This window comes from Aedes aegypti, chromosome 1 (assembly GCF_002204515.2).
Source record: "Aedes aegypti strain LVP_AGWG chromosome 1, AaegL5.0 Primary Assembly, whole genome shotgun sequence".
Classification (NCBI taxonomy): domain Eukaryota; kingdom Metazoa; phylum Arthropoda; class Insecta; order Diptera; family Culicidae; genus Aedes; species Aedes aegypti.
Genome location: NC_035107.1, coordinates 274270335 through 274297140, shown reverse-complemented (window position 1 = coordinate 274297140; position 26806 = coordinate 274270335). Strand labels below are relative to the sequence as shown.

At 38.7% G+C, this 26806-nt stretch overlaps 1 protein-coding gene across 1 annotated transcript in view; it reads right to left on the bottom strand.

Moving 5' to 3' along the window:
• LOC5565349 (synaptogenesis protein syg-2) overlaps positions 1–26806 on the bottom strand; it is a 284790-nt gene that overhangs the window by 99272 nt on the left and 158712 nt on the right. The window contains exon 11 of the mRNA XM_021838630.1: positions 21387–21567. Coding sequence (XP_021694322.1) covers positions 21387–21567 — 181 coding nt within the window. The remainder of the gene's footprint in view (positions 1–21386; positions 21568–26806) is intronic.

The window sequence follows — 26806 nt, the reverse complement described above, 5'->3', positions numbered from 1 at the left end:
GATGTCAAAATAAACGTTTCCGTCCAACACAGATTTCCACCTTCTTCTTCGGAGGGTAAATCTTATATCGTACCTCGACATTAACTTGCATCTGATAGAATCTGTTGAATTGAACTCAATATGCTTTTACAACAACCTGTCAATGATTATTATCACACATGAGACATGATTTTCAAGTCAACAACATTTCACTTGAAACCTAACTTCTAAAGTCGTGGTAATTGGTGTTTGGAATTAAGTCAAGAGTTCAATCCATTCAATACAACGTTCTGTTTTTGTCCTGTGTATGTAGAAATTTCTGCGAAAATTTATTCAGGGATTCCTGAAACAGTGTTTTAGGAAGGCTTTAGGACATCACTCTGAATGACATGACTCCGAATCCCATGGCTCCGAATGGCCCATTACCTCGAATTAAATACAGTATCTCGAATATACCATTAAACCGAATTTCGTTATCCCGAATGGTCATGTTGCCATTTCTGAATAAGAGAACGTAGTCGACAATAACAGGGTACCAGCTGCGTGTGTAGGCTAGAAGCACCAGTTTTGGCCAATTATATTAATAGTATTGCGTTTTACACAGCAAATATCATGATATGTGTCGTGTTTAGTAGACAACAATCCCATGTTATACCATTCATTCATTCGTCCAAATTGACTTAAGACCCATTCTCCGCCACTTTTGCAACCGAAATTCGGAATGTGGCTTGAGCAGATTCTTGTGGTCTATGTTGATCAACCCGATTTTATATAAGAAAATAAATGTTATGCAAAGTTTTACTTTCCATGCATAATATACAGTCAACTCCCCCTTACTCGATATCTCTCGATATGGAGCAAGAGAACCATCGGAATTTAAGGTGAAGATCAATCGAAGCCAAACTTTAAATTTTCAAAAGCACAAATCTGGAAAACCGAACACCCGTTCGTGCTGAAAATTTAATCGATTGCTCACCGCTGGCTTATCGATTCAGTTTTAAGCCATCTTTCAATCGATTCAGTTTTCAGCTTGAACGGATGTTTGGTTCTCCAGATTTGTGCACTTGAAAATTTGAGGTTTGGCTTCGATTTATCTTCACCTTAAGACTAAACGGTATATTTTTATTGAAATATGTAGCCATTTCGAAAATATTTCGGCGCACAGGTCTACTCTAGAACTAAGAAAACTAGACGAGAAACCCCACACGGAAGGTAAAATGGATCGTCCGCCTGTTCGCCCTTTGTGCTTTCAATCATTTCGAACGGAAGCTTTCCGGATAAGAGGGAAAGGAGGGACGACTCCCAGCCCGAAAGGGGAACGGCAGGAATTTGGCGCAGAGTCATGCTTCAACAAAAGATGAGAAATAAGACCTGATTTGCATTTTTGCCACACTTCGGTGTGTCTGAATCGACAAAAGCCACAATGGATGGTGAGTCCGATGTCGGTTACGTCACCTAGCTCCTAGAACACCGAAGAAATGGACCTCCGAAGTGAAGCGTAGGTGAGATGACTGGTCCAGTTTGGTTTGAGAAATGGAATTTCGAATGGTCTTCTGGCCTAGAGGTAAGACCATCGAATCGAGGTGCTCTATGAAATATTTAAATTAATTACTTTTGCTTCTCTCGGGCTATCCTTGCGGCTGAAAATTCGCACAATGACTTGCACCTCTCCTGTAGTCAATCACTGCCAGTCTGAGAGCCTACGGGGAATTGGGAGTTCTGAATTAGCATCCCAGAGCATCTTTTTTTTTTGGTAGGAGGGGCAAAGCCCCTTCCTTTTGTGTGTCGGTGATTGTGATAAATGAACACTTCCGATCGAAAAACAGGAATTGACTAGTCATAAAACAAATTTATGACGACAGGCCGCACCAAATTGAGTTATTGATTTTCAATTTCCAGTCGAATTAATGGGGTCTTCAGTGCTTCGGTATGCAGAATTCCACAACCCGTTTCTGACGGCGCCAAACCACTCCCATCCAGTCTGGGATAGTTCTTTGGTGGGAGGTTAGCAAGGACTTTTCCTGTATCTATTCACTCGTAATGGTCTCTTATATCGGAAAGGTGAAATCAAAACGGAGTCAAATTAAAACTACTGTCGAGGTGGATTTGTTCCTCTTTTCGAAAACCATTTTAAGTCCGAAGAATTGCTGACTAGGGAGGTCTTATCTATAAGGGTATGCGAAATACCGAATGATTCCGTCAAATACGCTTCGAAACGAAATTCCGCGGAATTCCACGGAACTCGCACAGGCGAAATTTGTATTTTGCTATTTCGTTTCGTTTCGCCAAATTGTTAAAATATTTCCACGGAAAATTGAAAACAAACGGAATAAAACGGAATTTCGCGAAATTCGAGTTTAATTTCGAACAAAAAGAGGCAAAGCGTTCGCTTCTATTCCTAGCTACAGTCAAAAATGGATCCATATTACGGATCAAATCGACTCATATCATGGATCAGAACACTATAACATTAAATTATCTGCGAGGCAAACGAATGGTGTGCTGGTGAAAGCATACGTTTTGGCGTTTCTTTAGGAATCGTCTTATCTTATGTCGTTTTCGTTTTTAGGAACTGAGTCGGTGATCAACACATAAACAAACCATCGTCAAGCAAATTGTAGTTCGGTCGAACCTGAATCGGGTTGGGGTTGGAACTGTGATTCAGAACGGGTTGCGCCAGTTCCAACCTAGGTTCAAAAACGAATTCGACATTAGATTCATAACTGGTCGGTGTTCAGACAGACTGAACCAAGTGTTTTTTCATGGTTCCAGAAAAACGTTCCCCAGGCATGCGAAATATCCAAACGTTTGTGTTATTTGCTGTAATAATGGAACTTATCTATTTGATGATACATCTGTATAAAAATAGCATAGGAAAAATAACATTTGATTGAGTCCTTAACGTATCTTTAGAACGCCAAAATATCATCTAGTCCGGTCTGCCTGAACACCGACCAACTGTGGTATGGGTTTCAATGCCCCACAAATATGAATCAACGCTTCTAGGCACATGTATGACATTTTATATCGTACGAATGGAACAAAAGTCTTTAAGCATGTTATTGTTGATTGCGATGCTCTATAGATTTATGGTTCGCGTAGGTAAAATAGGTTCTGCGTTATTGCCACCGTAGATTCGGGTGAAATTGATCAGTTTTCACCGTTTCTCTGATCTGTTTTCTATAATGTTGTCAATTTCAATCAACTGAATGCAGGATAACAAGTACGACGGTGAGCCTTATTGGCTCATGTAACGAAATTTTCTAACAAATGTGATTTTGGTGCTAAAAATTATCTTTAAAATAAAAAATCGGGGGATCCCATTTTGGGGTGAAATCGATCACTTATCAAAGCGATTATTGTTAGTTTTGAAAACAACTCATAATTAAATTTCAAAAGTACCGCGTAAAACGCCTAAATGTAGGCAATTTCTAAAGGAATTTCGAATTAACTAACATAAATTTTATTATTTTAATCAAATGAGCGAATTGGTACGAATTTCGATTATAAAATCTGTTTTGGGGAAATATTTTAAGCATCACAGTACGAACCTGTAAAATTATAGCGAGTTAAATGTAATAAAAGGACTCCATCATATATGATAGATATTTATGTGCGATCTTAAAATTACATTGCTGCTGGTTTAAAAATAAGCTATAATAAGCTACCAAACTAGAAGAAAAAAAGTTCAAAACAGGTATCGAACTCGCGACCTCTGGAGCGATAGCTACACGCCCGAGCTTTCTCAGCTGTTCCACCATCTTAGTGAGCGGCTGATGAAAGTTGATTATGGTCTGCGTAAAATGAGTGTATCACAGAATCGTTTCGACGGTTGGTGGCTTCATCGAGAAGTTATTGAAATAGCAATCAACAATGCGGAGTGCTCTCGGTCGCGTGATTGTTGAGCATGGCTGGGTTTGTTTTGAGGCAGATTCATGTAAATTTCTAGTGGATTTAACTGAAATATGGCTGGAAAGGCCCTGATTGGTTGACAGATGGTCATATTTGCTTCAGCTGGTGGCTAACGCTTGTAATTTTCAAATGCCTGCCACAATATTCCGTCGATGTCCAAATTGCGTGCTGCTTAATATTCACAAATTTTTGCTGTGTTGTTTAGAACTAGAAGTTTATGAAAGTCCACGCCTTACATGATTCTGCATTTTCACAATATTTTCATAGAAATAAGCATTCTTCAACCCCTAAAACTTCACAACACACTATTTGACCATTGCTAAGACTAACAACGTTCGTTTACTACAATTAACATTGATATTGGTGCTCTATTAGTAAGAAATAAAATCATGTGACACGGTGATCAATTTCACCCGAATTTACGGTACTCTATTTGATGAGATATTCTCCGTTTAATCCAACTTTGATCTATATTTGTGTGTTATCCATAACTGTTGGATGACTGTAGTATTGACTGGTCCGCAGGATATGATAAACTGCACTGCCGTTGTAAAGTTTCCAAAAACGCCCATTTGCCCTAAATTCCTCGCGGCGAATAGGCCAGGAAAGGAACAACTGCGTTTGATTAACTACCGCAATGTTTTCTTCCATAAGAATGAAGAAAGCAAAACCACGGTTTTATCTTGATTGATTTCTTAGGTATGTGGTGATGGATTCTTTAAAATTTAATTTAATTCAATACTCCAGCTAATACTAAAGCAAATATTCCAGTGATTCCTCTGTTCTACTTATTTTTCTTCTTCTTTCTGGCGTTATGTTCCAACTGGGACAGAGCCTGCTTCTCAGTTCAGTGTTTTCATGATCACTTATCGACTTGTGTCCCCAATCTCATTCATTCATGCCACAAAGCATGAAGTACAGCAAAAAAAAAAAATGAATATCATTATTCCATGTTTTATGGTATATATTAGCATAACATAGGCTGACCATAAGCCAATCAGATAAAAACGGGACAAATAAAAAACAAAAACTGGACAATATCAAAAGACATAGATTATGCGATTGTGCTACTTTTCCCCGAATTCCAGTTCCTCAAATGGCCCGTTTCTCGGAAGCCTTTATCCCGAATGACCCGTTCCCTTGTAAAGCAATTCAGCTCAAAAAAGTGCAATGATAGTCTTTACCCGAGTAGACGAAAAAAGCTAAGTAATAACAAATTTTGATATGGACATACAAAAGTATATTAACTTGAAAGATATAAGAGATAAAAGATCCGAAAATAATATCTAAAATTTACTCCTAGAATACTAATAGCATAGCATATTTAGCTTATAATAAGATCTCACCAATATCTGCGAGCTATTCCTTAGATCTTTCAACATAAAATTTAGCTAAGGCTCAGAAGCTCCAGGAATAAAATTTTGATGTTATCTTCAGATCTTTTATCTCTTATATCAATCAAATCAATATCTCGATTTAATGGCCAGAACTTTGCTTCTGCTCGGGTTGTGAGATAGTGTTAAATTGAATTCAAAGCTATTAAAGAAGGAGATATTTGATCATTCTCGACTAAATACATATTGCCAAAAATACAAATTGTTCACCACCTTGAAATACAAAAGGTTATGACAATTATGAATGTAAGAACTTTTCGGAGAACTGAACTATTCGGGGAAACGGGGTTTTCGGGGAACTAGCATTCTGAGAACTGGTGTTGGGAGAACGACATTCAGGAAACCACCATTCAAGGGAAAGTAGCAGAACCAGATAATGCAATCCCAAGCTACATGTCTTTATGATTCAATGAAAATCACTTAAGAACCTTGAAGCTCATTTTTTGTATTCCAAAAAGTAGCGTTTTTTAAGAATTTCCAATTTTTTACGTTACACTTTTCAATTTTTCAAATTCAAACGTATTTTTTTCTTATATTTTATTACTTTATTGAAATATTCACTGTTTGAACAGGTAATCCAATCAATTGTGTATCAGAAGTAAACACAAAGTAGTTTTGTTTTTTCATTTTGGGTATTGTATGAATAATTATTTTATGAAGATCCGTATTTTGGAAATCCATCAAAATTTGGCATAAATATGAGTAAAGAAACGCAAAAAGTTAAGCAGAAGCATGTACGGATCAAGTTCAACTCTGTTTGAGAAACTAACTATTACTTGAAAAATAGATGAGTAAGACAATAAGCTCTGAAATATTTCTAAAAACTTTTTGTTATTTGATTATTTTTATTTTTTTACTGGTGTTGAAAATGATGTTCTAATTCTCCATTTCCTAAAATACGGGACAACTCGAGCATTTTCCATAAAACGACGGCACATTCCATCGAAGGGATGAAAACGGTACTGTCCCGTTAAATACGGTACGTATGGTCAGCCTAGCATAACATCACATCCACATGATTAAATTGTAAGGCATTTCTAAAAATCAAATTAATTTTGGGCTCTTCTAAATATTTTTGAGATTGTTTTAAATGTTTGCAACTGCTTTTTGACCCACTTCTCAGTTGTAACATTTAAGGCTTAGTAGCCCGTCATTCGTTTTGGCAACAATGATGCCTTTTCAGCTTGCCTTTCAAAGTGATATAACTAAGTCTTGATAGTTTTTATCGACTTGATAAAGCATCACTGTACGCGCCAACATGTATAAAGTATTCTGATACTTTTCCAGCTGTGTCAGTTCAAAACCAAATGGTTTTATTTGATTCGAAATCGTGAGATGAATCAGCACCAATCATCAACGACGCGTACAAATTTCAATGACGGCCTACTTCGCCTTAAATTAAACCCACTCATTGCCTTGCACGGAGAAATATTTTTACCTAATTTTTAAGTTCACTTTACCCAAAATTAAGTATATCGATTATAGTTTCAACCCAAAATCTCTCGGTTTTCTCTTTCTCCCACACGAAAGTTATCAAAAATAGAGAGAGCTGCATCTACCCAATTGGGGTACTTTGGCCCAATAAGCCAAATTTGGGTAAATGCAACTTTTATTATGTTTGGGTCGAAAGAACTCAATTTTGCGTTTAATTAACCCAAAATTGAGTATATTTTTCTATTGGAATTAGAGCCAAACTACCTAGTGGGGACCTTGGAAATTTAGCCAAACTTGAGTTATTGTGCTCAACTACAGAATTGCGTTGAAACAACCCAAAATTGAGTTGAATTCCGTCTCCGTGTGTGTGAATGTCGGATATGTTGAAATGAAACCTTATAAAGTTATTAAGAAAATTTCAAACAAACAGAAAAGAGTCTTACCAAAACATGTAAGGATTCCGCTGAGCAACACTAAGGTTTCCATATGGTAAAGGATTTAAAAATACGTTTTTTTATGGTCAAATTTCCAGCTTTTGACAAGAAAAAATACTTAAACGTGTATTCCGCGAAACAAATTCAAAAATTTCGTTTCGTTTCGAAAAATTCCGTGAGATATTGGATTTCGTATCGAGTTACACGAAACATTTTTAAATTTCGTTTCGTTTCGTCATTATCAGAGCAAGATATTCCGCGTATCGTTTCGTTTCGTATCGACATGGAAAAAATCCATATCGCATACCCTTACTTATCTAACAGGAGTATGTCACATGGGACTGACCTATGTCGAAACAAGAATGATTTAGTCTTCATTCTGAATAATTGAATATGCAGAAAATGTACCTTTTCAAAAGAAAGGGCACTCTACGGAAAATCAAGTAATAGCATATCTTAATCAATGCAGAGATTTTTTACTTTGAATAGATTAAATTTTCAGGTTGCTAAATATGTACCATATGAATTTCATGATGAAAATGTCATAGAATCTTTCTTGAAAGCTTCTTGTTCATCCTGAAAAAGCTGCACAACTTATCCTGAGAAATTTCTGAACAAATCCTAAAGGAAGTTTTCCGAATTGGTGGAAGCATTTTGGGCTTTCTAAAGAAAGCTTTCTGAGCTTTCTGCAGGAAGTTTTCTATGCTCTCTGGAGGAAGCATTCTGTGCTTTCTAGGGGAAGCTTTCGGAGCCAGAGCTGGGATTGGTAACAGTAGTGGGCTTGAGTTTTTGCGAAAATCACGTGGTTCTTCTAATACAGTAGTTCAAAATTGTGAATCTTATCAAGTGTCCTATGTTGGGTACATGAATTTCCTAAATCCGTAGTGTCATTGAAGGCTGTAAATGTGGGAAATGCAGCGGGAAAAAGAACATTTTTCTACAGTAGTTTTGGGTTGCCCTTAGCAACTTCTAAGATTTTTGGGGGAAACTTTCTAAGCATTTTGAAGAGAGCTCTATGAGATTTCTGAAGAAAGCTTTCTAGGCTTTCAGGAGAAATGAAATTCTCAATTTCATGATGAAGATTTCAAATCTTTCCTGAAAGCTACAGAACCCTTCTCCTGAGAAATCTGAAAAAAAAAATCCCATCTAGAAGCTTGTAAGCTTTCCGTCTGATAAATGGAAAAGCTTTCTTTCTGAAAGCTGGAAATATTTCCTTTCTTGAAGCTCGAAAACTGTGCTTCTGAAAACCAGAAGAGATTCATTTCTCTGAAAAAACTAATGTTTTGGATGTTAGAAAAGTTTCCTTTATAGAAGTTGGAAAAGCATCTCCTCTAGAAGCTGGAAAATCTCTCCCCTTTTTGAATCTGGAAACTGGAAAAGTATCCTTTCTGGAAGCTGGAAATACATCTCATCTGGAAGCTGGAAAGAATTCTAATTGAAAGCTGGAGAACCATTTTCTCTGAAAGCTAGAATAGTATAATTTCTGGCTACTAGACTAGAAACTCCCTTCTAGTAGTTCCCTTCAAGAAGTTTCCCTTCTAAAAGTTCTATTATAAAAGTTCTGTTCAAAAAGTTTTTTTCCGGAAGTGGGAGGAGCTTCCTTTCTGTAAGCGGGAAAAGCTTCCCTTCTGGAAGTTCTCCTATGTGAAAGCTGGAAGTTCTTCTCTGGAAGCTGAAAAAGACTTCATTCTGGGAACTGGAAAAACTTCACCTCTGGGAGTTGGAAAAGCTTACTATGTAAAAGGTGGAAAAGCTTTTGTTCTGGAGGTTTTTTCTGGAAGTTTTCTTCTGAAAACTAAAAAAGCTTTCTGCTGGAAGCTCAAAATAATTTTAGTTTCTGGAGTAAGCTGTTTTGCTTTCTGATGGGAGTTACCTTAGTTTGCTACAGGAAGCTTTTTTTTTGTTTTTTACAAGGGGGAAATCTGCAAACAGATCCCCTGAGAAGATAACTCAGGGAATGCGGGGATGACGCACCAACGACGACCCGCTAAAACCAGCCTATGTACTGTGCATGAGCAATTCATTTAGAATTGCTCAAGTGGAGAACAGTGCATCGACATGACCCTTGGACTCAGACCCTCATCTCCCCGGAACCACATTGCGGTATTTCTTCGGGAAGGGACCAGTGCATATAGCACAACACGTGTAGCAGAAGTAGCCTAGGCAAACTGCTTTTCCTAGCCGACTTAAACAATGTTACAAGGGACCAGCCTCGGCAGGGCTAATCCTCTGCAGCCAACTCTTGGTCGGCGCGCCATAGACGCTGCAATTCTAACATAATGTGAGTGACAGCCGTAGTTACTGCATTCCAGCACTCGGCATCCGCACATATTCTCTCTATAATATTGTCGGGGGACGTGTCCCCTCCGCATGTAAAGAGCATGCGACCTCTCACAACAATGAAACGGGGGCAATCGAACACGACATGCTCCGCTGTTTCCTCTACACCAGCACAATTGGGGCACGCAGGAGATTCTGAGTGCCCGAACCTATGCAGGTACTGTCTATAGCAACCATGTCCTGACAGAAACTGCGTCAGGTGGAAGTTCACTTCCCCATGGCTTCTACCATACCAATCTGACACATTTGGTATTAGTCGATGGGTCCATCTACCCTTAGTGGAGTTATCCCATTCCTGCTGCCAGCTTCTGAGCGTTTCCTCTTTACACGTGTCGCGGACTCCTCTGGTACCCCTTTGGTTGAAGCATTGAACATCTTCCTTGATGATGAGCCCGATGGGCGTCATCCCGGCTATGATGCAAACGGCCTCTTTAGATACCGTCCGGTATGCACTTGCTACTCTTAAGCACATTATCCTGTACGTGCTTTCCAACCGCTTTAGGTTTCTTCTCGTTATAAGCGCTTTTGACCAAATTGGTCCTCCATACCTTAGTATGGATAGCGCCACGCTTGCCAGCAGCTTGCGTTTGCTGGCAATTACAGCAGAGCTGTTAGACATCATCCTCGAAAGCGCCGCTATAGCCGTAGATGCCCTTTTACAGTCATATTCAACGTGGCTAGCGAAGCTCAGCTTGTCATCGATCATTACCCCAAGATGCCTAAGGGATCGCTTGGACTCTATGGTGCAATCACCTACCGAGATAAGCGCCCGTTGCTCGGACTTGCGGTTGTTGACCACCACCACCTCAGTCTTGTGACGGGCCAGTCCTAGTTTCCTAGACTTCATCCATTCCTCAACCAGGGAAATAGAGTGCGCTGCTGTCAACTCTACTTCCTCCATCGATTCATCATAGACCACTAGGGTGATATCGTCGGCGAAGCCAACAATCTTAACACCTGTCGGAAGGGGCAGCCTCAGTACGTCATCGTACATCGCATTCCATAACAGCGGGCCCAGGATTGAACCTTGAGGTACTCCCGCGGTAATTCGAACGCTTTTCTGCCCCTCCTCTGTGTCATACAGTAGAATCCTACCATCAAAATAGCTTTCTAGAAGCTTACACAACTGCACCGGTACCTTGAGGCGGTGAAGCGCGTGTGCTATTGCTTCCCAGCTTGCGCTGTTGAACGCATTCTTCACATCCAGAGTGACAACCGCGCAGTAACGGATGCCGCTCCTTTTATGCTCGATTGCCACCTCAGCTGTTTGAACGACCGACTGGATGGCGTCCAGAGTAGATTTACCTTTTCTGAATCCAAACTGGTTGTTGGACACGCCGTCCGCACTCTCCGTATACGGTACTAGTCTGTTGAGAATCAACCTCTCCAATAACTTGCCCGTCGTATCTAGTAGACAGATAGGTCTATACGCCGACGGGTCACCTGGTGGTTTCCCCGCCTTTGGTAGTAGCACCAATTTCTGTCGCTTCCATACATCCGGGAAGATTCCTTGATCAATGCAGCGTTGCATCGTAGTTCTGAACATGTCCGGATCCGTGTTCACTGCCGCTTTTAAGGCAACATTCGGGATACCATCGGGTCTCGGTGCCTTGTTTGACGCGAATGATTTCACGACTTCTGCCAGCTCTTCGTTCGTCACTCTCGCCACTTCTTCTCCTTCATCTGCCGCATACGGCGCTGGGGGCCATGGGCTTATGGGATGGTGCGGGAAGAGTACATCGATTATCGATCGCAGCAACTCGGGCGATTTCTCTTGGGGCGCTATGGCTCCTTTGGTCTTAGCCATTACCACTCTGTAGGCGTCACCCCATGGACTAGAATTGGCACTCTCGCATAGACTTTCAAAGCATGCCCGTTTTCGACTCTTGATTTCCTTTTTGAGAGCCAACTTTGCCTCTCTGAATGCTGCACCGCGTTCCTCTCTTTGTGCTTCTGTGCGTGCGCGTTGCATTCTTCGTCTAGCCCGAAGGCAGATTGCTCGAAGTTTTGCAATTGATTCGCACCACCAATACACTGGCGGCCTGTTTTCTCTAGGAGGGGCTTTTCTCGGCATGGAAGCATCACACGCTCGTGATATCATAGCAACTAGCTCTTCACCGTTTAGGTCCAGAGTGTTTCGTTCGCGCCTCAGGGCTTCAGTGAATACTTCGCCGTCGAAGCGCGCTGTTTTCCATCCTCGGGCTTGGGTCGAGTTACATCGCGCTGCCTTCTGCCCGCCTGGTATTATACTATAGCGAATCGATTGATGATCGCTATGAGTATAACCGTCATCAACGCGCCAGTTCATGGTACCTAAAAGGTTAGGACTACAAAACGTCACGTCGATGATCGATTCTGCACCATTTCTGCGGAAGGTGCTCACTGTACCCACATTTGCCAGCTCTACATTTAATGCGGCCAGGGATTCCAACAATAGCTGGCCTCTTTGATTGGTGCAGCGGCTACCCCACTCCACTGCCCATGCATTAAAGTCGCCAGCTATCACTACTGGCTGCCGATTAGCTAGTTCGGCCATCATCCTGTCAACCATGTGGGAAAATTCCTCAATCGACCACCTTGGGGGCGCGCAGCAACTGCAATAGAACACGCCGTTGATTTTTGCTATCGCAAAACCGTCATTTGAGCTAGAGACTACTTCTTGGATTGGGTATCGTCCTGTCGTCCCTATAGCTGCTAGCTGTTGAGACCTATCCGCCACCCAGTTCCCGTTGTTGGCTGGTATGCGGTATGGGTCGATAATAACACCACGTCAGTCTTGGTTTCCGAGACTGACTGCCAAAGCAGCTGCTGGGCTGCATCACAGTGGTTTAAATTTAACTGTGTTACTTCCGTTTTGGCTGCTTTGATACTCCGCTTGTGCCCGGACATTTGGGTCCGCCCGTTAAGTGTCCGTTGTCTGCTCTGTCGACACATATTAGGCACATAGCGATTTGCTTACAATCGCTTGCCCTATGGCCTTCAGCGCCGCATTTTCTGCACATCTTACTTCTGTCGGGACCATTGCAATTCCACGACTTATGGCCCTTCCCGAAACACTTGAAGCAAACTTCAGGAGGCTGTTGTATGCTCAGCCGGCAAACCGACCAGCCTACCTTGAGTATGCCCAAGTTCTTCGCTTTGTTGGCCACTGCGACCGGCAGCCTGATCGCCGCCACCTGGGTGCCCTGCGGGCCCTTTCTAAGGTGGATGGCCTTACTGGCTACGTCGATGTCACACTGCTCTTTGAGGGCAGCCGAGACCTCCGCTGCATCGGTGACCTCATCCAGATTTTTACACTGGAGAGTCGCTTCAGCAGTAAGGGATTTTACATCAACCTCGTCACCAAGTACTTCTTGTGCCAGTTGCTTATAAACTGCACCCTTTTCCTTGGCGTCCTTCTTTAAGGTGAAACATCTCAGAATCCAAAGATGGCCGGCACAATGGCCGACTTGTGCCCCTACTCGCGATTTCAAAGGCACAAAACTGGAGAAATAGTTGGCAAACTTTTCTGATCTTCTTATTTTAAGCTTTCTGCTAGTGCACAAAGCCAAAATAAAAAGTGCACGGTTGTTGGATGCTTTCTTTGCGAGATTTGTGCCTTTGAAGTTTTAGTGCAATCTTAGAAGTTGATTCAAAACTGTTTCACCTTAAGACTAGGATCATTTCACCAATCCTAGTTCGCCTTATGCTTCGCACGTCTGCGCCCAATGGCGATAGCTTCTCTGTGCTTCGCATCGCCTTCAGAACATCGGCGTATTTTGCTTCCTCCGTTTTGATAACGAGGGCTTCGCCTAAATTCCTACGTTTCGCTGTTTTCGGTTTAGCGCTCTCCTTGGGCTCCGTTCCTACAGGAAGCTGTGTCCACTTGATAGAGGAAGCTCTATTTACATTTTGACGAAAGCGCTTCTTACTTTCTGGGGTCGCTTTTTAATAGTCCCGGAGAAAGCTTTAGAGCGTCCAGAGATCATCCTGACGAAATTCTCCATTCATTGCTTTCCAAATAAAGTTTTTTGAGCTATTTTAACAAAGCATTTTTGAACTTCATGTTGGATGCTGCTGTGCTTTGTTCTAGAGGCTGTTTCTGGGAAAAGCTTTCATCACTTTTTTGAGAAAGCATCCTTGGCATTCTGAAGGATCCTGGAGGAAGCTTTTTAAGACTTCTGGAGTAAATTGGTTGAGTTTTCTGGATAAAGCTTTCGGGATGTCTCGTCTTCTCATCTTCCCAGCAGAAATTATATAAGCTTCATGAAGCAATCTTTCCAAAACAGTTTTTCTGAATTTTCTTGGGGAAGCTTCATAATTTTTCAGCGGAAGCTTTTTGTGTTACCTGGAAGAAGATTTATCAGCTTCTCACATAAAGATGTTTAAGCTTTATAAAGGATGCTTTTTGGGCTACCTGGCGTTAGGATTCTCTGCTTCCCGGTTAAAGGCTTCTTAGTTTACTTGATGAATATTGCGTTCTTGAGGAAGCTTTTGAACGTCCTCGAGCAAGGTATTCAGTTTTGATAGACTCACACTCAAATCTCAATCAATACGCTCTCCCGTGAGAGCAAACTCATTAGAGATCTACTTCGTAAATCTCACGCTTGTGATTTTGATGCAAAATCAACTCAATCAACTCAAACCGTAAAAAATGATTCAGTCGCAAAACCCGGCTAAACCTCATGAAATCCGAATGTTGTTGTTTACGTAAGAAAGGATTACTATAATTTTACCAGACTAACAATAAATTATTGCCGTGTGTGAGTAAACTGTGGAAATACGAGACAATGTGTCAAAAAGGTGAGCCAACTCATCCACGATTTTATAATAGCATTCTGAAATCTCTGGAGGAAACTATATCAGCTCTCCAAAAAATGTTTCCTGAGATCTATGAAGAAACATTTTCTATGCTATGCTATTTGCTATGCTAAAGCTTTTATAACTTCCTAGAGGGAGCTTTCTAAGATTACTGGAAAAAGTTTTCCGAGCTTTCTTAAGTTTGCTTTCTAAGATTCCAGAAGAAAGCATATTAAGGTTCCTTGAGAAAGTTTTGCGACTGTTCATAAAACACGTGGTTATCTATGGTGCTTTCTGAGATTCTTGGAGGAAGTTTTCTGAGCATCCTAGAGGATGTTTTTAAGCCTTCAGGAGGAAGAATTCTGAGTTTCTTTGATAACGATTTCTAAGCTTCCTTGAGGAAGCTTTTTGATCTTCCAGGAGTAAGCTCTCTGAGGTTCCTGATTGGAGCTTTCTGAGATTTTTAGGAAACATTCTGAGATTCATGAAGAAAAAAATCTGAACATCCTGAAGAAAGCTTTCTGACTTTTTTAAAGAAGTTTTTTGAGCTTCCTGGAGGAAGATTCAGGAGGAAGCTTTCTGAGCTTCCTGGAGGAAGCTTTTCGAGCCTCCTGGAGAAAGCATTCTGAGCTTCCTTGAAGTTTCCTGAGCTTCCTTGAAGCTTACTGAGCTTTCTGGAGAAAGTTTTCTGAGCTTCCTGGAGAAAGCTTCTGGGTCTCCCGGAAAAAAGTTTTCTGAACGTCCTGGTGGAAGCTTTCTGAATTTCTTGGTGGGAGGCTTCTGAGCTTCCTGTAGGAGTCTTTCTGAGCTTCCTAGAGGGAGTTTTCGAAGCTTCCTGGAGAACGTTTTCTGAGCATCCTGGAGGATGTTTTCTGAGCTCTCTGTAGAAAGTTTTTTTGAGCATCTTGTAAGAAGTTTCCTGAGCTTCCTGGTGGTAGCTTTCTAAGCTTCCTAGAGGAAGCTTTCTGGCCTTCCTGGAGGAAGCTTACTGAGCTTCCTTGAGGAAGTTTTCTGAGCTTCCTTGAGGAAGGAAGGTATCTGAGCTTAATTTCTGATCTTCCTGGAGGAACCTTTCTAAGCTTCCTGGAAGCTTTCTGAGGTTTCTGGAGGAAGTTTCCTGAGCTTTCTGACTTCCTACAGGAAGCCATTTGAACATTCTGGAAGAAGCATTCTGAACTTCCTGGAGGAAGTTTTCAGAGCTTTTCGGATGAAACTTTCTGAGCTTTTTGAGCTTCTTGGAGTCAGCTTTATGAGCTTCCCGGAAAAAGATTTCTAATTATCCTGAAGAAAGCTTTCTGAACTTCCTCGAGAGAGCTTTTTGAACTTCCTGGAGGAAACTTTCTGAGCTTTGTGGAGGAAGTTTTCTAAGATTATTATTTAAAGTTTTCTAAGCTAGTTATTTAATGGACTCAAACGCAATGGGTGCCACTAGTTCTCACAAGACTAAGAAAGCTTTCCGTCTTTACAGGGCTGGTAGCAACTGAGTTCCTTAAAAATAGAATATTGAAGATATGTTGCCTGAAAAAAGAGACCTTAAAGGAAACAAAACGAAACCTAATGGGAGCCGGGAAACAAGAGTTTGATCCTTTATACCGTAAGATCAAATATTTCACTGAGATCTAAGACTTATATTGAGAATTCCTCGTGACATTACGCCAAGTATTACTGTTCGTATAACTGTATGTGTTTTTTTCGTAATGTTCTCTAGGAATTTCAACAGAAATTATTTCAACTATGTTCAGATATTATTTCGGAAATTTCTAGATGTTTACAGTTAGCTATTATATTCCAAGGTACTTCTCCACGAATATTACTTGGGAATTTCTCCAAGAATTTTGCCTAGGATAAGAAGAATTCTGCCTGGTTTTACTCAAAGGGTACCATAGAATTGGGAATTCTCGAAAGATTGTTTAGGAAATCATAAAAATTCCTCCAAAAATCCTTTCGAATTTTTCTTTGAGAAATGTTTTAAGGAAGTCTCAATTTCTCCAAGATATTATCCGGTGATTGATCCATAGATTCCCTTGGGACATCCTCCAAGATTCCTGGTCAGAACATCTTTTAAAATTCAATCAATAACTTCTCCAGAAAAGCCTCCAGGAATTTCTAGGGATTTCCTATGAAATTGCCTTTCACGATTCATATAAGATTTCAACTACAAATTACCTTCAGCAATTGCTCCAGAGATTCCATCTAAGATTTCTACAGAAATTCTTCCACTAATACCATGAGAGTTTCCTAAGTAAGTCTTGAAAGTTTTTATTCAGGATTTTTCCAAAAATATCTCCAGGGGAATACCAAGACAATTTTTTGTAAAATAAATCCGTGAAGTATCTCTGAATAAAATACTACAGTAACATCTGGTAAAAGCTGTGCAAGTTTAAAATCCTTAGAGAACAAGGATCTCTGAAAAAAAAAACTCCTGGACGAAAACCATTTGACAGAATCCCGAAAGAAATTGTGCAGGAATAACTGGAACAATTATTGGGAAAATTGCTGTAGTATTGGCTGGTGTAAAAAGGAACTTTTATGAATTCTTGTAGGAAAACACATGAAAAGGCGGAGGAATTCTTGCAGGGTTTCTTGAAAAAAAAAACCCTCGAGCTGTTTTGACCAAAACTCTGGATTAAACTTTTCCATAGGCAGAAATTTTGAAGAAATCTTTGAAAAATCTTTTACATTGACAGCTGGAGAATTTGGTTACAAGATTAGTAAAAAAAATATCAGGAGCAATTTTCTTGGACAATTTTGGAGAAAAAAATCAAAATAATGGAGGCAGTAGCGAAAATTTTTAGAAATTCTTCTAAACATGCTTTGAAAATTCACTAGAAGAATTTTTGGCAGAATTGGCATATCTTCACCTCTAGAAGAATTTAAGAAGAGACCCCTATAGGAGACCTTGAAAGTATTCATAGCATAGCATAGCATAGCATAGACTGACTGTACATGTCAATGGTTGCTACTCCGTGATTGATCGGAACTGGTAAGAATTGCACTACGATCCAAATGAATAAGAGATGGGAGTTTCCGCTTACTTTCGAAGTGCAATTTTAGCAGATCTAATATTATTGATCAATAACGGCGCCGGCCAAGTCCTTACAGTCAGTTGGGATGGGGAAGGAATGTTAGGGTGTAATGATTGTTGCTTCTAGAGACCGAGAATACCTCTGCATCTCCACAATCACCACGGGAAGGGTGTTTATTAGTGAGAGAGGAAAAGATCTGGGAGTCACCTCTGGTCGGTGATGCGATCCATGGACAAGGCGGAAATATACGACTTATATTTAAAGCTAGTTTTGTATTTTTGTCTTGAGAAGTTTTTGGTAGAAACTTTAAAAAATACGTCAACATCTATAATGTTTAACAATTTAAAAGACGTTTTTATTATTGACGAAAACTGAAAATTACATGTATATATTTTAAATTATATGAAACAAGAATAATGCCGACACTTGTAGTGACGAACCATACATAGTTTGTTTGAAAATGACATATGAGTATTACTGTGCATTTTGTCTCGATATGTCTAGGAGACCTTGAAAGTATTCAGAACAAAAACGCTATGATAATTTCTGAAGCTTCTCCTGGGGGAATCTGGGACGAAATTCTTGAAGAGCCTTTTGAACCCGATATATTCCTCTGAGGGTTTCTCTGGAGTTTGAACAATTTTGCATCATGATTCAGTGCAAGCAGAATAAGGAAAAAAGAGACCAAAACAAAAAAGGGACTCTGAAAAAAAAAATAATTTTTATATTTTTTCATGTAAAACATATTTTTTATAGTTTTATATTTTTTTCAGAAAAAATGAAATCTTAAGCTTTCATTCCATAAAAAAGATTGAAAATCGGTTTAGCTGTTCAAAAGTTATGATTTAAAAAAAAAACTAATGCGCTGGGACCTAGAGTGTGTGTCGATCAGGCATTACAATATCATCTGATCACTTAGATCATCTGTGGATGGTGGAGAGATATTATCCTCAATCCAAGAGCGCTTTGATGTGATACCATCTTTCGATCTGATGCTTCAAAAGATGTCCTTGACAGTTGTTTGATGTACAAATGCAGAGTCGATGAATGAAGAGTCGCGCAAACAGTGAACCCAGATTGAATTGTTCGAATTGCCAAACCGTCTACTTACCTATCGAGTAGACCAGCAAACAGAAAAAGTCCATTCTCAAACAATGGGATGGCAATTTTTTGAAGATCCTTGTGTGTGGATTCCTTACGAGATAGGCTAATATTTTCAAGATGTTTTGTAGAAGTCGAGCCAAATTCTTTTGCATTTTTTTGTAAGACAATGCCTGGCAACGACAAGGTCTGAGGAAACAATACTTGTAGGCGAATTCCGGCGCGTATTATCTTCGAAGAAAAGAAAATTTTCTTGCAGGTGGATTATGGAAGAAAATTTTATTCTCTTCCAAGAAAAAGTGCGCCGGAATTCAACTACTGGTCCATCATATATGACAACATTTTTGATTGATCATGTGTCGATTTCTAGGATGATTTTCAGCGCATTGTTATCGATTTCTTGTGAGAAGATTTATTAGTGCGTTCATTGATAGATTTTTTTGTTTTATTGAAAATTGTGCGGCTTATTTCTAGTAAAAATTCGGATTTGTAGGTGGTTCATCTGAATGTCTATTCAAATAAATAGCAAAATTACGTCGTATGAAATACAATTTTTGTTGTTAGTTTTTTTGTATATTATTGGTGGAACTTTTGGTTAAAGCATAAAACATATCATTTATTTTAAAGATCGTTTCGTACGCCCAACGGTAGTTTCACGTATAGATTTGCATCGTCCGGACCCTGATAGAATCCGGTTAATGGTAAATTGATTCTTTTTCAGGGGGTTCCGAGACCAAAGGACATCTCTCGGTAGTTTACAAATCTACTATTAAAAACCAAATAATTAATAGCATTAGATGTGTATCATTTACTTACCGCTATGGATTCCCCTAAAATTTGCTGTTTTCGGTTTAAAGGTACTCGCTTGTTGCACTATGAACTCGCTATCAAATAATGTCACTGATTTTCAAATTGATTACTTGCGCGTGGACTGCTGAGTTTGAATGATTTTATCTAGTATCATAAAGATCGATCAAAGAGCGCTAAGATTATATCTTGTTATTCGATCCGTATCTCTCTCAGATGATCATCTGATAAGATAAAATGCAATGCCTGGTGTCGATAAAATATGAATGATTTTTTCATCAAAAAAATATATATATCTCAAAAACTCAAAACCAAACATCGCTGAAAATTTGACAATAAACGTAATTTTCAAGAAAAAATGAGAACAGCAGTAGCGCAACCAGGATTTGGTTCTGGGGGGGGTTTGTAAATTTGAATTTGAGATGGTATGTTTTAATAGAAAAAATCGACTTGAACATTTAAGTAAACTTCTGAGAATGATCTTTGAGCGCAAAATTTGTCAATAGAAATCATTGTAACTATTGTTACAGCCGGTCGAAAGTAAACCAGCATTGCAACACTTAACCACAAGTGGAAGCACTGTTTCATGTTAAAGAATCGACAGATAAACGAGTCTAAAAACGAGTTTTGCTTTCACTGTGAAGATTACATGACCAAATATGTGTGAATATCTTATTTGTTTTTTTTTTCAATTAAACCATCAAATTTTGTTTTAGGATGATTTTGTAATCCGATTGATTATCTACTGTTATTCCATGATAAACACCTTCAAAATCTCATATATGTTGAAATTTCTAATGGGATAGATATACTTCGACAGAATTCTATTTTTTCTATAATCTTTAAGGCTAAGTAGCCCGTCATTCGTTTTGGAAACAATGATGACTTTTCAGCTTGCATTTCAAAGTGATAAAACTCAGTCTTGATAGTTTATATTGACTTCGAAATGTATCACTGTACGCGCTAACATGCATAAAGTATGCTGATACTTTTTCAGCTGTGTCAGTGCAAATACAACTGATTCTCTCTGATTCGAAATCGTGAGATGACGGCCTACTTCGCCTTAAAACCCAAAGAATGACTTACACATGAATTCATATGCTCTAAAACTAATGTAAAAAACAAATTCAAATACTGAGCTAACTGAATCATTTTTTTTTTTTTTTTTGCTTCGGATGCTGCCTCTTCCATTGACCACCGCCAAAAGCACCACGCTGATCCTGAGTACGAAACGCGTGTTTTTTATGTTGTATAGAACACAAAAGCAACACTACTGAAGTGTTGTAAATATGTCTAAATATTTCTCACACTTCTCAGGGAAACTTCTCACACAAGGCCTTCGATTCATAACTATGGAAAGGCAAGAAAAAATCATTATTTACTAGTTGTTTTTACACTCTTCAAGAGTCTAAGAATTGAAAAAAACACAACTTTGAAAATGTAACTGTAAAAACCACTGAAACTCTTAGTGTAAATATGAACCAAACTATGTTATGGCTGCGTAGCTGAATAAGATGTGTAGTAATGAGTTTTAAAAATACTTGGTAATTCTTAATTTTTTTTTCGGCCCTGGGGGGGGTTTTGACCCCCAAATCCCCCCCCCTGGTTGCGCCACTGAAGAACAGCAATAGCCCGAGGCCTGAGAACAGCAATGTCCCGAGGCCTTCAAAACACGAAAAAACGAAAATTTCTTATTTGTTTTTTTTTAGTAAAAAACAATTTTTGCGAAATTTAATATTATTATTGAAAAGGCAATAACTTTATCTTTAAACAACTACCGAAAAGCTAAACAATATATATACTTTGCAATTGGATTAAATGGACAAATTGATGTGATGTTTTGCGAAAAAGTTACATGTCTTCTCAGTGAGAATCGAACTCACGACTCCCTGATCTTTAGTTAGGGCGCGTTACCCCTACGCCATGAGAGGACTCATGGACGCAGAAGTTAACCTGAATTCGATTTCTGCTCAATAATCACGTGGTCCTCCATCGTACGGTTTTGTTTTCAAAATCGAACCTTGCCAAAATCGAATAGTTCTGATCTTACAGGATACTTTCGAGAAGTTAATATATCCTCTTATTATTCATTACTTCAAGATTTTCTCAAGGTGTTGAAAACTCGTTACCCTCCCCACAGAGATCTTATCATAACAAATGCATTCGCTTTGGGCACTTACCATACGGTGGTATCAGCGCGGCGCTTCCGGCACGGACATTGTCGAACACGTACGCCGATTCGCTCTTGCCTTTGGCGTTGACCGCGTACACCAACAGTTGGTAGATCCGGCCCGGTTCCAAGCTGTGCAGTTTAAAGTGCGGCTCGTTCTGCGTGATCCGAAACAGCGGCGCTAGGGTGGCCTGTTGGAGATGGATGGGAGGGAGAAAACGAGAACGGAGATTAGTTCTAAATGATGAAAAGTGGGGGTGGAGGGCGCAGAGTCATCGCATTGACTAGGATTAAGTTTTAATTGCTTTCGAAACCTGGTGGTCCGTTATCTAATGACTTTGGACCCATATAATGGCGAATATGAACTCGCAGTGCTGTCGCGTGAAGTCACTTGTGGAAAGCGATTGTGAGGATGATGGTGGTTTTGCAGTTTGTTTGACACCATTCTCTACGGTTGTATCGAGGGTATTCGAGATGGTGTGCTGATTATGGAAACCATTTCAATTTGGGACTCGCTATATAAATTATTAGTCAATTCAGAATTTCGAAAACATTCTTTTAGAGGACTGATTTGGAAGAAGTGAGATCTATTATTAAACAATTCAAAAATAAACAAACCCTTGGAGGGGACGGACCTGGTGTAGTGGTTAGAACACTCGCCTCTCACGCCGAGGACCTGGGATCGAATCCCATCCCCGACATAGTCACTTATGATGTAAAAAGTTATAGTGACGACTTCCTTCGGAAGGGAAGTAAAGCCGTTGGTCCCGAGATGAACTAGCCCAGGGCTAAAAATCTCGTTAATAAAGTCAAACCAACCAACCAACAAACCCTTGGAGGTGATAGAATATTTGACATTCTTTTCAAGAAACTTACAAAGAGTAGATTATCATTCTTCAATGTCATTTATAACAAATGTTTTCAATTGGCATATTTTCCTGACAAATGGAAAAATGCCTAGTTTGTACCAATATTGGAATTAAACTGTAATCCTTCTTCTCTTTCTAGCTTCTAGTTATAGCCCATTCAGCTTGCTTTCCACCATCAGAAAACTTTTTGAAATGGTCTTTTTGAACAGAATGATGGTCCACATCAACGAAAATTCATTTTTTGCCAATGAACAGTTCGGATTCCATTTGACCACTCATCAACTTTTACGTGTAACAAATTTGATTCGTTCCAACATATCTGAATGCTATTCTACTGGTCTTGCTCTTCTAGACATAGGGAATGTTTGGTACGGAAGCTTGAGAGTAAAATTAAAAAAAAACTTTAATTTTCTAACATACATTTTTAGAAAAAATTCAAAGTTATCTGTCAAATCGTACACTTCAGGTCAATTATCAGAACTCCAGGTCTGAAAGACTTCCTGTAAGAGCTGGTGTTCCTCAAGGCAGCATTTTGGGACTAACATTATACAATATTTTCACATCTGACTCAGCTGAGTTACCTCAGGGATGTCAAAAATCTTTGCTTGTGGATGACACAGACCTCTCTGCCAAAGGACGAAGTCTGCGTGTCATCTGTAGTCAATTGCAAAAAAGTTTGGATATTTTTTCTTCATGGCTGTAAAAATGGAACTCAATTAACAATATACCCGCATAAACCAAAAGCTCTCCATTGGAAACCTTCAAGTAGACATGATGCCACGATGAGAGGGATTCCAATAAATTGGTCAGAGGAAGCTGAGTATTTCCGGCTCACGCTGGATAAAAAAATAATTTTTAAATATCACACTAAGGGCATTCAAGCCAAATGTAACAAATATGTAAAATGTCTGTATCCACTTATTAACAGAAAATCAAAACATTTCGATCGTCAATCAATATTTTAGGCCAGCTATGTTGGATACTGTACCAACTATAGTGTTATAACACAATCATCCAGTTAAAACGTCAAATATCTAGCAAAAGTACCGGAACCATTACGGCACGATTTGCAAATTGCGATTAACTCGATGAATCACTTTGCACGGTTCACGGATCTCTCTGCACAATTTTTCCCATACGAGCATAACGCCAAATCCAGAGTGGACCAGGCCATATGAGTAACTCGCCTACCCTCAACACCGGATGCATGTTAACTCCAACATGCAAGACGACGACGACGACGACAACAGCGTTGAGTTGATTTTGATCGAGGACCCTCTTGTCGTTGGTTGTCTCTGTCGCAGAAGGACGGACGGTGGGGTCTGTGTTTGTGTATGCAAGCCTGCCACGACCTATAGGGGAACATGGTCCAATATGCACTGATGGAGTGAAATGGCCCGGGTCATTGAATCGTTCTAAAATTTAATTTCCATTCTTTGCTAAACGATGTCAAAATTAATTTTCTTCATAGTGGCCGCTACAAGCCTTGAAGATACAGGGAAGAGACAAAATTATAGAGATAGGCAACATTTTTCCTAAATTCAAATACTTATAACTTTTAGGAAAATTGATGAAATGCATCCGGAAGCATTTGATGGAAAAACTAGTATATTTTCAGTAATTTGTTTGGTCAACGGATACCGGAATTTCCAAGATCCTGTCCAAATCACTTTTTTTTTTCAACCGCTTGTATTTTAGTGCAATGTGAAATTGTAAAGATGTTTAAAATTTTCCGATAGACTAGATCTAATTGAAAAATAAATACCGCCGAACGGGAGTGACCCATTTCACATAAAGCAGTTTCATACTAGAACAAATAGCATTTCAAAGAAGGCTTTTATTTATTATTATGCCAAATGACCTCATACAAAACGTTATTATGTGAAATGTCTTTATGCGAAACGTTCCACCTCCCAGCCGAACGCATTAAGATTCGTTGGAAATCTTCTGGGCATCAAACTTTAAGATGATGGTTTCGAGAATATATTCAGGACCGTATGCTGCACTCATCACTCTATAGTAGGTACCCTGGGGGAAGTGGCTAATTAAGAATACGACCGGAACCATATTGATATGAGTATCAAACTTCTAGATTTTTGAAAGTGATACTCCCGGAAGCATTTCTAGAACCACTGGCTGCCTTGATCACTGTATAACAGGCTTGAGATTCCCAAGGTAAGAGGCCAATTTCGAATATGTCTGAAATCATATCAGTATGGGTATCAATGCATATCGAACTTCAAATAATAACATTTCATTAATTATTTACCAAAAATGTCCAATTCCAATTCGTGATTCTATGATTTTCGGACCTTTTCACCGAAATACTTTTCTTAAACTCAGACATCGCAAATGATTCAAAAATAGCACCAGGCTTTTGCTACAATACTGACTTCAAAGACATTAGGGTGTTTTGAATGCTTATTCATCATGCTAACTAAAAGATTTTTTTTTTCAGGTTGTCATATATATTTCAATAAAAATCCTTTTTTTGTTCTTGTATATACACTCTTAAAAATAATGAAAATTACTGTGGACTTATTTCATACTACGACTGAATGGCACATTATGTAAATGACAAAAAGACACGAAAATGTGTGCTTGAAGATTTATTGACCGCAAAATGTAATTTTACACGTTAAAGGACACGAAAACGATGTCACCCTTATCGGCATTTCCCGAATCGGATGCTATGGTATTTGAAATGTGAAACAAATTTACGTAATTCTACTCGCTTCTTTTATGTGCATCTAAAAGACGTAAAATCACATGATTTTTTCGTAGTGTGTAGTTTACTTGGTTCGGTGTACCAATATCCGATCAGCTAAGAACAAATATTCTTATAAAACGGATCAATCAAGCAATCGGCATAATTATTAGAAGTTTTAATCTTGGTTTTGTGGGTAAAATATGAATACTATGAACAATTATACACATATGTGTTCAATATCGCTATTTTCGTTATAGTAACACAAAGCACTATTATTAATTTCTGTTTCTAAAGCACCATTTTTTCATCACACTTTTAAATTTTTTTCCTTCAACGAATATTTCAAAAGCTTTCGATTGATGTGAACAAGTTCTTAATTCTTCCATAATTTTGTTAAATCACAAAAAAAGTTGCCTAATAGTATCACTATAGCTACAATAGGTCTTCTGTAGGCTTTTTTTTATCCGAAACTATTTAATTCAATTATTTTTATGCAACTATTGCACACTGAGCCAGCAATAGTATTCGAGTCTAGTACACTACACTGAAAACGGTTTTATAGTTGAGGTCGAAATTTATACGCGTATCTGTTTAAAGGATACAAAATATAATGGAATTAAATGGTCTGTACAAAATTTCGGTTTTTCATTTACTTAACAAAATTCAGCCAGTCAAAACCTCAAGCATTTTAGTAGGGCATTTTTTCGGGTTGATTTTTAAGGAGACTTGTCTTGAAATTATTTGTTTTTTAATTCGATGATAACAGTTAGTTGGAAATTTCTAGAAGTTCAAATAAAGTTTAATGGTGAATTATGTTAAAATTACTCAAATTTTACGTTTTACTTTTGTTCTTCTCACTTCAAAACCGTAAAATGTTCATATTTAATACTATGGACATATATTTAGATATATTTTATACATCTGTATATATTTTTTCCAATATAATAAGAATGTTGTTTTCTCATTTTATTCACTTTATTCATTTTATTTTAAAATTTGCAATATTTTCTGTTAATTTCAATCAAACTCGGAGATAACTGTCTCGTCATGGTTATCACAGGGTATGAAAAATATACTATAGTAGGCCACCGCGAAGTTCCAATTGGGCTACTGACATAGGAAACACAAGAGCCATACAAAAAACTAAACCACTAAAATTTATAGATGTTTATACACCTCGCTAACAAGAAGTGTTTTATCCGATACTTTTGATCGATACGAGATAGTTTTCTTTGTCTAACAAATCGTAATTGACGGAATGTGTCCAAACTTGTTTAGTATAGTAGTAAATTAACAATAAATCTATTCTATTTGTATGAAAAATGTTGTAATTTTGTATTCAGATGTTTCAAATACAGCCAAACTTGTTTTTACGCCCCTAACGGGGGAGCGTGAAAAGAATTGGAGCGTAAAAAGAGGGAAAGTAAGTTGAAATCATGAAACTCATAAAAAGAGAAGTCAAATAATCGATTGAAATTGCCAAACCACTAAAAAGACGTCTCACACTGGGGCAGATCGCTGTTTTCGACGTCCAAAACCTCTAGTACTCTGGATATGCATCCTACAGGTTTGATGTCTTCGACAAAGTATTTTGGAATAACTTGTACTACATTTTGATTCATTCAGATTTGATCAAGATAAGTGAAAACTGCTCTAGATCAGTTTTATCTTTTGATATGAGCTTGAACAACTTTGCGTTCATTGAGGTATTTTTGACATTTCTTCCGAATTGCACTCTATCACTGACGTGGATGGCAAAATATGACAATTTAGTAAGAGCAGTCAAAAAAGATTTTAATCATTTTCCGTACAAAAAATATGTTTAAAAATATTTTGTCATCAAGTCTTAGA